Genomic DNA, 12237 nt, shown 5'->3' with positions numbered 1-12237 from the left:
TCACAGGTTTGCCATCAGCCAATCCAGTAGCTGTAGCCGAGTTACATTCCCCACTGCCTCATCCAGCTGCCTCTCTTTTTCATAGCGCAGTACCGATTGTAGGACCTCCCCGACACTTCGACGTTTGTCCACAGCAGCAGCAGAAAGCTGGAGGAGCTGGGGATAAACAAGTCAGAGTAATAACACAAGATCAGATGGTCATTAATCTATAGGGCTGGAAAGAGACTACTAGGGATTCACAACCAAGAGCAAAAAAACGAAATAAAATAAAAAGGGGCTTTTGGGCAATTTGCAACAGGAGGAATTCTGGCTAGAACTCAAGAACTCTATTTGCTAGGGCTGTTAGAGAGGTTGGTAGAGGTATTTTCCTGGAGGTCTTTAAAGAGTTGATTGACACTGACCATTTGTCTGGGAATAGGAAAATGGTTCTCTAATGGATTTTATCTTTCTTCAGGGCAGGAATTGAAATTATTTCCTGGGAGGTAGTGTTGCTTATTCTCCAAGTTTTCCCAGTCATCCATCTATGGTCAATTTTCACTAGTCTTTAAAACTTGAATTGCCAAAGGTCCTTACTGCTTAAAGCCTCGACAAACTTTAAAAAGCTGGCACCTCTGTGTCCTTCCTATATCCTGTTAACTCTTTTCCTTGTTCCTTCTTTTAATTCAATTAAATTCAAGAAGCATTTTTCATGTGGCAGGCCCTATGCTCAGTGCTGCAGTTACAGTAACAAAAAGTGAAATGGTCCTTGTCCTCAGAGACTACTTTTTTTCTTTTTCCCTCTTTCCCTTTCACCTTGTGCTCCTGGACAAAGGCCTAGTGCTGAGACTGGAGGGCAGAGCGGTCCACAAGAAAGAAGACATTTTACTAATTTGTAGCAAAGTTTGTACTGAGAAACAGTGGTCTAGGTTACAGAAACTTTAGAAGTTTCTAGGGTTCTGAACTCGAAGTCAAAAACATTACCATTGCTATATTTATTCACCTGCCTGAGCTATTTGGAGGCAGGGCAGGGACATAACCATTGGACAAAAAACTCTCTCCCACCCCAACCCTACCCTGTAATAAAGAGTGAATTAATGATTATAATTTCAGCGACAGCAGCAATAATAGTGATGTTTATTTGGATTAGCAGGATCACCCAAACCAACTTCCCCTCCCAAAACCTCAGAGGCTAAATTAATACCCTCCCTGTACCCAATCATTCTGCCCTCTGCTTTTAGGATTGAGATAAGTGACAATTTGGTAGGATTAATTAATTAACTAATATTTGCCCCCCCCCTTTTTTTTTGGTGAGGCAATCAGGGTTAAGTAACATGCCCAGGGTCACACGCTAGTAAGTGTCAAGTGTCTGAGACTGGATTGATTAATTTATTTTTTAAAAGATCTCCCAATTAGTGGGGGGACTAGTAAAAGGTTAGGGATGGGTCTCTCTTATTTCCAGGTGCTCCATCATCCATACTGAGGGTGTGCCTGGGGTATGTCAGAGGTTCAGTTCAGAATAAGCCCAATCACTTACACCTTGAACATCTACAACCTAACAACAGCTTACACTGTAGGTTGCTTTACAGTGAGTGTCGAGAGTGCTTTCCTTCCTCACAATACCCTGTAAGATGCAGAGGATGAGTAATTGTTATCTCCATTTTAAAGATGAGTAAGCTAAGGGTCAGTCAGTGAGATGAATGGACTTGAGTATGGCAATCACACAGCTAAGTGAGTCAAGTGGGACAAACCCAAGTCTTTTGAAGCCAAGCTTAAGCTCTTCCCATTACACCTCCCTTTCTTTCAGAGAGAATAGATGTTTGTAGTAAGGACCTGAGCCTGATAGATGCTAACACACCTTCTGCTTTACCAAAGAAAGAGTCCATTAGAGGCATAACCAATGTGAAGTTTCCTCAACCCCTGATGCTGCAATGTACATTATAAGGGAGGGCCACCCTAAAATTTGTGCCTATTAGAAAGTCCTTCAAGATATACTTGAACTTCTAATGACAAGCCCAGCTCAGCTTAGGCCAAGTGTCCCTTTTAAGACTTTGCTCTTCCTTTGGGTTGCTATTTATCACAGAGAGATGTTAAACTTTATACAGTTACTTATTAAGAGCCCAACCCTGATCTGTAGCAGCCAAATTTCCAAACAAGCAGGAAGTGAATTGTTGCACTTAGCTGTTTCCAGAACACAAAAGAAAAAAGAACATAACAAAAATGTGAAGTTTTATAAACTCTTAGTCCAATTCATACAAGTTCAAAGTGATCATTCCATTACTTGTCCTGTTTATTTTTCCAGTTACTAGGAGAAAGGGGGTCCTGATCCCAGAGGCTACAACTCTAATCAACTCTCCTCTCTCCCTTTCTCAACCTTTAGGGTTCAGTACATTGCCATTCCTTTCTTCCTTTGAGGAGATGGATTATGCCTTCATCAGCTGTGGACAATAAGCTTTATGGGTAGTTTTGAGAAATAATGTCCAAACTCATCTGAGAATTGTTATCTGTGGACCATAAGCTAGAAATTAGGAGATAACATCCATAAATAACTGCTCTTAAATTCCTTTATAAATGTTAGATATTATTTTTGTTTTTAGGAAGAAAGAATAAGTCTATTTTTCCAGCCTCTCCCAGGAAGCACCTGGATTCCTTGCTTCTTGTCCTCCAGCCTAGTTCCACCACCGCACCCCCCAACTTCTATCCCAAACCTTAGTGATTCCAGTCCAGTTTCCATCCAAGCCATATTCATGTACCCCTGCCGAATCCAGTCCTATTATTCTCAAAAAAGATCAATTTTAAGTTTTTGCAACATAAATTTTGGCTGTCCAGGAAAAAAATCCTTCCATTTATAAACTTTTTTTTTTGTTATGAACTAGCTGGCCCCTGCAATGAAAGTAGTTTCACTTAAAAAGCTGTTTTCATGGAACCAGTTAATGATGGTAGGCCCCTACCTTAGGTATACCTGAGGTCTGTTTATTGTTTTAGTAGCCAGAGCAATCCATAAGCTCAAGTGGTAGATCCCCTCATTTCTATATACTTTGAAAAAAATTCCTTTTCATCAAATAATAAATAATTTATCCACTTTCAGCAGAACTGGCTTATTTCTATCTCAGCCCTGGTATACTAGATTAGATCTGACTCCTCATCAAACCTAAAAGAAGCCTTCATTTTTTTATTACATATATTCCCTTCATCCATGAATCACTGTCATTATAATGTTTTAATAGAGCAAATATGATTAAAATTGAATAAAGTTGTATGGTATAATGTGTAAAGACAGATTAATAGTCTTGAAGTCAATGGACCTAAATTCTAATCCTGATTTTATGACTCACTAGTTAGATAAACAAATTGATTCCTCCTCTGGGCCATGATTTTTTCCTGATTAATTAAATAAAGAGGTTGGACTAGGTGGTTCTCCTAAAATCTTCCCAGTTCTACAATTCTATGATTCTGTGACAGCTTTGAAAGAGAAATGAGGGAGGAGATGTCACAAAAGAATGATATTATAGCCTGAGGAATATGTATAAAATGGAGGAGGAAGGAAGTATGTTTGCCAGACATATCTATGGACTAGAATATACGTACACATATACACCTAGTTGCCAGGGGAGTCAAGGAGTATTTGATCTCCTTAAGTTAGCTAGGTGGTGCAGTGGATTGAGTTCTGGGCTTGGAATCAGGATGACTCAGACACTGACTAGTTGTGTGATCCTGGGCAAGTCACTTCATCCTGTTTGCCTCAGTTTCCTCATCTGTAAAATGAGCTGGAGAAGGAAATGGCAAACCAGTCCAGTATCTTTGCCAAGAAAACCCCAAATAGGATCTTGAAGAGTTGAACACAACTGAAAAATGACTGAACAACAACAACTTCAGACTCCACTGTCTTTCCACCACAGCAAATTAGTTTTGTAGCTCAAAAGAAACATGAAACGCGCAAATTTAGAGACATGTCTGCTCTAAATGTATTTGTGCCTGACCTGTGGTAGAGCATTCCAAGCTTGTTTGTCTGATCAGCTACAGTATGACACATGGTATCTTGACCCCAACATAGTGATGCCATTTTTGGTTCTCTTTGAGCTCGAGGGACAACTCTTCTCCTTTTTAGGAGGACATATTTGTGTATGTTGTAACTGAAAAGACTGGTTCATGACCATATGTCCTGAACTATATAGCTATAGTTTTGACAATTGGAATTGGTGAGTGCTGCCCTGTCCTTCGCTCCTCTGTAGCAGAATTGTAGATACCTGGTAGCTTAAGGAAGGTCTCCTGTGGCTGGACTACATGACATGTGACTAAGCTAGCTTGTTCTACATTTTTCAGATTTAGAAAAGTGAGACCCTGAATGAAGAAGATACTTGCACAGCATCATGAAGGGTGAAATGAGGATGGAACCTAGTTCTCTAGTTTATTGTCCCTGGATTGTACTTTACCTCTTGTTCAGCCCTGGAAAGTCCAAGTTCTTTTTGACCTAAACTGGTTCTTATTCCTAGATACCAGTATAGATTAAAAGAGTTTCTAATATTTCTTTGCACATAAAGTAATCAGAGTAACGAGAAGCTCAAATGGTAGATCCCCTCATTTCTGCATACTTTAAAAAAATGGGGAGCAGGGCCTTCTCATTTCCTTTCACCAAATAATAAATAATTTACCCTCTTTCAGCAGAACTGGCTTATTTCTATCTCAGCCCTGGTCTACTAGATTAGATCTGACTCCTCATCAAACCTAATAGAAGCCTTCATATTTTTATTACATATATTCCCTTCAATTAATAAAGAAATGCCTGAAACTGACTTAACCCATTGTTTTCTCCCTTCTTTGCTTCTATCATTCAAAGAAAAAAAATAGGGATATAGGACTGAATCACTTCTCATTTCCCTTACTCTTTTAAGGAAGTCTCATGTAGTACCACATATACTGAAAATGAGACCCCAAAGACCTAAGGTTTGAGTCCAGGCTCTCCCACTTGCTAACTGTGTTGACTTTAGACAGGGTCCACTCTGGGCCTCATTTTTCTCATTTGTAAAATGAGGATAATAATAATTATCATACCTATGTCACAGAATTGTTAAAAAAAACATTTTGTAGAAATTTAAAACATTTATATAAATGTGAACTGTTATCATTGCTACTCAGAAATAATGAACACTGGATAAAAACTCTCATTTTTCTCCTTTCCAGGGCATTCTGTCCAAGATAGAGAAGTGTTAACCTGAAACCCTTATTTTCATTAGTCCTTCCCTTTCTGTGGCTTGAGCCTCAGAAAGAAGAAGACTGATTCTGAAACCCTTTCATTCCAGTTCCTCTAATTTCTCTATATTTCCTCTCCCTTACCTTCTCATGGATCCCCTCATCATCACCAGCAAAGTACAGAATAGGTACATTGAGTTCAGACGCTGCTACCCATTGGAGAACGGCCCGGAGTTGCTTGTTCTGCACGGTGTCAGCGATGTTGTGATCGCTGACAATCACTTTGGGCCTGCTGGACTCCTCAGAGGAGTGTATTGACATGCCTCTTAATTCATTATGGATCACTTGATAGGCATTCTGTAAGAGAGCGTCAGCTGTCCCAGTGCCCTTGACTGGTAAGCACTCAAAGAAGCTATCTGGGAAGGCTGAAGTCGGCCCGCTGGCATCTCCAGATTTTTCATCTCCCAGCTCTCCCAAGGGAGTGTCACAGGACTTGGCAATGATAAGACACAATTTCATCACTGAGTCCATTAACTGTTCTACCATCTGCCCATTCATGTTACTGTCCATCTGGTTAGCCACCATCTTGGCCAGCCCAGCCATGGCACCGCTACCACCGCAGCTGCCGCTGCCACCACCACCACCACCACCACCACCACCACCACCATGTTTTTGAGGACAGTTTGGCAGGGGTGATTCAAAGTAGCTGCTGTCTTCCTCCTTACTGTGGTGGCTGGGTGGTTTTGTTTCGCAGTTATCATCACACTTGAAAATAGTCTCACCAAGTAAATTCCGGATGAAATTAAAAAAGACGCTCATCAGATCCTTCTTTTCAGCCTCTTCATGACTGCCTCCCACCCGAGAGGACCCAAGGCTGGACTGCTCCGAGTTCTGTTGGAACTTAGGTGAGGTCACCTTGGTTGTTGTCCCAGCAGCTTCCAGGAAGCTCTGGACATCCATACTTCCTCCCTGTGCAAGATGATACTGAATCAGGAGCAGGGCAGACACAATCAGGTCTTTAGCCCAACTGTCGGAACTATAGAGGAAGTTTTCTGGTTTCTCTTGGCAGCTGAGAGCATTGGTGTTAAGTGGGCCTGGGGAGACTGTTTGGGGATGGCTCTCTGGTGATGGCTTGCTGCATGGTTTGCGAACAGATTTGTTGGAGACTGCAAAGGTTGCACGCTGGAGGCCTGGGGATTTTGATTCCTTCTGATGATTTTTATGCCACAAGCTCAGCCCTTCCTTGATAATATGTTCACCCAGAGTTTCAGCACAGGTCTTTTCTTTCTCTGGGTTGGGTGGGACATAGGTTTTCTCCCTTAATTTGGTTTCAGCTTTCACTGACGAATAGTTCATATTTCTATGTCTGGGGTCATTCATTTCTTTCAAAGAAACTAGGGAGACACTCTCAGACTTGTCCTTAAATGTTCTTTTGGCTGGCTCAGGTTTCTTCAACATCATACTGTGTAGCTTGCCCAACATAGCATCCATGATGTCCGTGGCCTTCTGACTTCCATGAGAGAAGAGGCTTCTCTTGACGGCTGAGACAAAGTTTGTATCTGTCATGAGGGTGCCTGTGACACTATGTAAGCTCTTCATAAAGGAGTCGATCAGTTCTGAGACCACCTCTTTAGCATGCTTTATCAGCACCTTCTTGAGCAAGATGGTTGCAATGGTTGTATCTTTCACTTGGATCTTTAGTGTCTTCATGATGCAGACCATCATGTCAGACACCACACTGTTGGCATAGGTCATGATTCCTTGACTCAAGCTGGCTGTAAAGTCATCTGTTCTGTTTGGCCCCCCATATACCTTCCTCCCACCATCACCTGTATTACAGGATTCAAACACTTCTTTGTAGAAGAATGACTGTTTAGGCTTGTCATCTATCTTGTTTCCTTTCGTTTCTTTAAATTTAATTGTGTTCTTGTATTTCAGATTTGGGGGACTCCGTGAGGAGGGTGTGGCTCTGTCTCCAGAGCCAGGAGCCTTGTCTGGGCAATTTTCTTTGGAACACAAGTTGACAGTTTCATTCACCAGTTCTGATGCCACCTTACTCAAGGCTCTTTTGGGTGAAGGGGGTTCCTCACCCACATAGACTGACTGGTGGATGCATTTATTATCAGAGCCATCGATTTTCTCATTGATCTCCTTACGTGCCATGGCAATGACTAGGTTGGTGAGCCGATTGGCATAGAAGGAGACTTCATCTACCGAACTCTCATTACTACCATTCCAGGCACTGGAGCCCCTGGAAGAGTTTTCAGTGTGAGACATTTCAAGATGCATTTTGCCTGGGGGGATTCTGCCTCCAGAACTGAAATAGTCTACAGTGAATCCACTGCGATTGTCTCCTGGGTGCTCGCCCCTGTTGTTCATATCCCCAGCAGGTGGTTGCTTCATATCATGGAACCGTGATGTACATTTTTCCAGGTCTCTTCGGAGCCAGCTCAGGACTCTGACAGGATCAGTCGAGGCCTCCTTAAAGGCAGACAGGGACTCATCAGACTAGAATAGAAACACATCCAAAGTACATTAAGGATAGCCTTAATAGATAGAGAAACTCACCACCCTCCCCAAGTCTTCACTAACTCACCCCACCCTCACCACCTCATCATAATCCATAATGCACATAAGCCAGTTAAGTCCAATAATACTCTACATGTAAACTAATAGATAAACAAAATGAATTAGTGAACTGCTTTTATCTTTCTTTATTTAATTGTTCTTATTTAGTAACTCAGCTCATTCAAAAAATTATCTTGAAGGGGAAAAAAAAGACTAAACATAAATACATTCATTTACTTTGCGATGTTCAACAAGCATCATTTTGATACTCTAACAGTCCCTAATGAAGATAGCTATCATCAGTTAAATAAAACATTTAGTTTGGAACTGAAGAGTTAACATAGGCGCAATCTACAAATATTTAAGTACTATGCTCAGCATTGGACATTTTTATCATAATACCTTTTTGTTTCAAAATGCTGTCATAAGACATTATCTCATTTGATTGTGAGGAAGGTACATCAAAAGTATTGCTATCCTTATTTTACAGATGAGGAAACAAAAGTCCCCAGGAGGTTAAATTACTTGCCTAAGATCACAAGGTTAGAAAATGTAAAAACCAGGACCTGATTTATCCTGTTTTTAAATCCATTCTTCTTTGTACTATTATATTATGTTAATAGACATTAACTGTGGCACACACATGCATACTGGAGTAAACACATGCAAGCATATATACATTTAAAAATTCTTGGTATCACTTAAAGCCCAAATGCAGAGACCATGGCTTGTACTTCTGTGCATTCATAGGCTTCCTAGTTAGAGCTGGAAGGGACCTTCCTTCAAAGTCATCTAGTCCAATTCCCTGATTTTATAGGTGAGGAACTGAAGCCTGAGCATTATGAGACTTGTCCAAGGTCACATAGATAATAAATGGCAGAGCTGGGATTTGGACACAAATCCCTTGGCTCCAAATCCAGCATTCTTTTTACCATAGGGTGCTACTACCCTCATGGTACCTTAAGTAGTAGACATACAAATATATTTTTATTGACTTGACACGGAACCTAGAACTGAAACTACCTTTCCTTTCTAGAAAAGGAAAAGTTGAAAAAGAATGCCAGAAAACCAGTAGTGTAAGCAGCTCAAACTGGAATCTAGGATTTACATAGATTAAGCCCTATAATAGAAATATTTTCCTATTCATTACATTTTTGTTTGCAAGTTATTTATGGATCTATTAGTGTTGTTTGTCTTAAATGGCCATAAAAGATAGACTAACGGGATGATCTGACAACATATAGGGGCCATGGATCACGTCCGATTAATTAGCCCAGCACAGCACAACATGCAATTAAGAGTTTTTAAAAATTTTGGTAATAATAATAATAATAATAGCTAACACTTATATAGTGCTTACTGTGTGCCAGGCACTGCTCTAAGTGCTTTACAATTATTATATCATTTGGTCCTCACAACAACCGTTGCGGGTATATGCTGTTATTATCCCCATTTTACAGATGAAGAAACTGAGGCAAACAGGTTAAATGACTTGTCCAAGGTCACACAGCTAGTAAATGTCTGAGGCACTGCATCACCTAGCTGCCCTGATTCTAATGGTGAAGATAATGTTGATTAAAAATCCGACAGTTCTGTGAAATTTTTAGATGTCCTGAAGAAGATAGCTTCTACCTTCTACATACTTGATTCTACATTCACATTCTCAATGTGAAGGACACCCAGTTTCATCCCATGTCTAAGAGTAAAATCAGACAGGATTCTCAGCTATAGAATCTCCTTTCTCTACCATATCCTTCACTCTTAGATGCAGTTCCCTTTGAAGACAACAAAATGCAGGTATGCCCCACTTAATGTTTTTGAGTGGTTCCATGAAAACAGTACTGTAAGTGAAACAACACGGGGAAGGATAGTCTCAATAACAATGTATATTAAATAGTATTTTTTCCTGGGTAGACAAAATTTGGACATAAAAGCTCAAAATCACAAATCAGCCTTTTACAGACATCTGAGCTTATAATAAGTCAGGGTTATTAGGTTACCCTAACAGACCTAAGGTATGAAAACTTGATATTCACTCATTAGAGAGACCACTGAAGTATGCAATAGCAGTATGGGAAAAAGGGAGATGAGTGTTAGCTGGAGAAAAAGAAACAGAATCAAGTGACATCCTGGAAGAGGGATGGGGAAACTTGTTTCTCTCTAGGAAGCTTATTAAGACGAGTTCTAAGTGTGTGTGTGTGTAAGATGAATCCCTTTGGCAGTCTGGAGAAGCCAGACTTTTAAGACTTTGTAAGCCTTGTTGTATAAGACCCTAAGACCCTTTCTTAGAATAATGATTTTAAATGCATGAAACAAAATTCACAGGATTTAGGAAACAAATTATCTTGAAATATAATGATCAAAATAGTAATAAAACAAGTTTATACTTCCCAGGTTAATAACCTCTGCTTTAAGACCTAGCTAAAGATGATAACTCTTGAAAGAACATGGATATTATTTCTCAGGAACAGAATAAGTAATATCTGCTGGCAAAATCCATCTCCTAGAGTGTCTGGGCAATGGAAAAGTGCTGGGCCCTAGTGCAGCATATGGAAAGGAAAGGGCCACTGATTAGAATGAAACCTTAGCTTTAAAAAAAAAAAACAAACTTTAACAGGTCTTGTTTCCTTTTCTCATGTCCCCAGAGCAGATGACTAGGGTAATTAAGGTCTTTGCCTCTTTGTGAATGATGGTGGAGGTACTGTGAAAAGAGTGCAATATTGTTGTTTGTTCTTTGTTCTATAAGAGGTCATGACACCAGGAAGGTGATGCTATGACTTGCAAATGAATTGGATTTAAGTGAGGGAGGTCTGTGCAAAGTAACCACCCCTATTTCTTCTCTGGAGTCATCTGGGTCTAGGGGCAATATATAGATTAGGATGACTGGAATGGCCTTGGAAAGAGCACAATAGACTTGGTCTGGCTCTAACACTTATTAGGTGTGCGACCTTGGCCAAGGTACATAAACTCTCTGTACCTTAGTTTCTTCATCTTCAAAATGGGGATAAGAATATTTGTACTACCTACCCTTACAGTATTCTTGGGAGAAGAAGGCTTTGTAAACTTTAAAAAATTATTACTTTATAAGGTTCTGTTGTAGCTAAATGGATCAGTCAGTGGGTAAGAGCACTAGTGACCTGGAGTCAGGAGGCTCTGAATTAAAATTCCACCCTATACACTTACTGGCTGTCAGACCCTGGGCAAATCATTTAACCTCTTTCAGTCTCAATTTCCTCATCTGTAAAATGGAGATAATAATATAGCACCTACCTCCCAGGACTGTTGTGAGGATCAAATGAGATCCCACATGTACAAAGCTTTGCAAGTCAAAGTATTTTTTTATAAATGCTAGTCATTATTATATGACTTCTATGCATGAATTATTTGTATGATCACATTTTTCTGTGATATTTTATAACCCAAGTGAAGAACAAAGACTTTACTGAGCACCAGGTTTAACAAAGATGAAGTTCAGTTTATCTAAGCAGTTATCTGTAAAAGGGGTGGAGAGTAGGACGAGAGGAACTGAGCCTGCCTTTATGGTAAAACTTGGTTATAAATCTATTATTACATAACATTGCCAGGATAATTTTATGAAGAGTATGCCTGCACATGCTCTTTCTCTCCAGATCTGACGAAGAAACATATCTCAGAGAAGGGGATCCTATTTAATCCACTGAATTCCATACTCTCTGGTGATTCAGTCTTTTCTTGGGGACCCACATTTGCAAAAAAACTGGAGGGTGGGAGGGTAGGAATCAGAGGCGTGCTCAATGGTCTAGGTAGAACCCAACCCTTAAATTTTCTGTGTGAGCATTTACACCTTGGAAATATGCAGGCTACAGATCAGGGCTTGATTTATTGTTTTGTTGATTGTCTAAACTTAAGAAAGTGATGGAGAAAAGGTTAGCATTCCAGATTAAATAAATGTGTCCTGCATTCCTGGGAGAGCTGGTTGTTAAACATTTCCCAGAGTAGCACTGGTAAGAGTACCCTTTAAGGGCCTCCCATAAATTCTTAACTCAGTGTTCCAAAGGAGGCTGCCCCTTACTTACCATTTTCCAGTGTTGGTGTTGGCCCTCTCCGGGAGTATAAAGATCTACTTTGCATACTCCGCTTTGGCTTTGTAACCAGTCCACCTTATCAGACATCTGGCGGGAAGAAAAAAGAAATGAAGTTATGAATAAGGTAGATTCTAAGACTGGAACGAGAACAAGAAAGGAGAAGAAAAATAAATGATTCCTGAGAACTGGAGGCAGGAAAAATTTGAGGAAAACTCCCAGTGGAGCTTTTTCAAATGCTTTGTTCAGGGTCCTCATAAGAGGTATCATTATCCAGTGGTAAATTTCATCCTTATAAGTGATACCATGAACAAATATCAGGTGGGATATCATACAAATTAGCCTGTAGTCTCTGGTCCCTATACTTCTTTGTTTCTACTCCCATTTGCTTTAGTCATCAATACTTTCTTATTAAGAATACAGCACTGACAGCCTTAGGCAA

The 12237-nt window shown here is 40.1% G+C and overlaps 1 protein-coding gene across 1 annotated transcript; it reads right to left on the bottom strand.

The window, feature by feature from the left end:
* Window positions 1-11885, bottom strand: AKAP3 (A-kinase anchoring protein 3). The gene is made up of 3 exons (XM_027856461.1): window positions 11790-11885; window positions 5311-7647; window positions 1-156 (listed from the first exon to the last, which is right to left on the bottom strand). Exons 1-3 carry the CDS (start codon window positions 11883-11885, stop codon window positions 1-3), a joined length of 2589 nt encoding a protein of 862 aa, XP_027712262.1.
* Between the last annotated feature and the right edge of the window lie 352 nt (window positions 11886-12237).

The sequence above is a fragment of the Vombatus ursinus genome, unplaced genomic scaffold, assembly GCF_900497805.2.
Source record: "Vombatus ursinus unplaced genomic scaffold, bare-nosed wombat genome assembly UNPS02011431.1, whole genome shotgun sequence".
Classification (NCBI taxonomy): Eukaryota; Metazoa; Chordata; class Mammalia; order Diprotodontia; family Vombatidae; genus Vombatus; species Vombatus ursinus.
The sequence above is the reverse complement of the archived record's forward strand: the minus strand, read 5'-3'. Positions and strand labels throughout refer to the sequence as shown.

What these genes read in the sequence shown, in the direction of transcription:
- AKAP3 (XM_027856461.1), bottom strand. Translation starts at nt 11,885, where the DNA reads ATGTCTGATAAGGTGGACTGGTTACAAAGCCAAAGCGGAGTATGCAAA. An exon ending in AACACCAACACTGGAAAATG is followed by an intron (nt 7,648 to 11,789) that starts GTAAGTAAGGGG and finishes TCTGCCTTTAAG; the next exon opens with GAGGCCTCGACTGATCCTGT. An exon ending in ATGAGGGGATCCATGAGAAG is followed by an intron (nt 157 to 5,310) that starts GTAAGGGAGAGG and finishes GTTTATCCCCAG; the next exon opens with CTCCTCCAGCTTTCTGCTGC.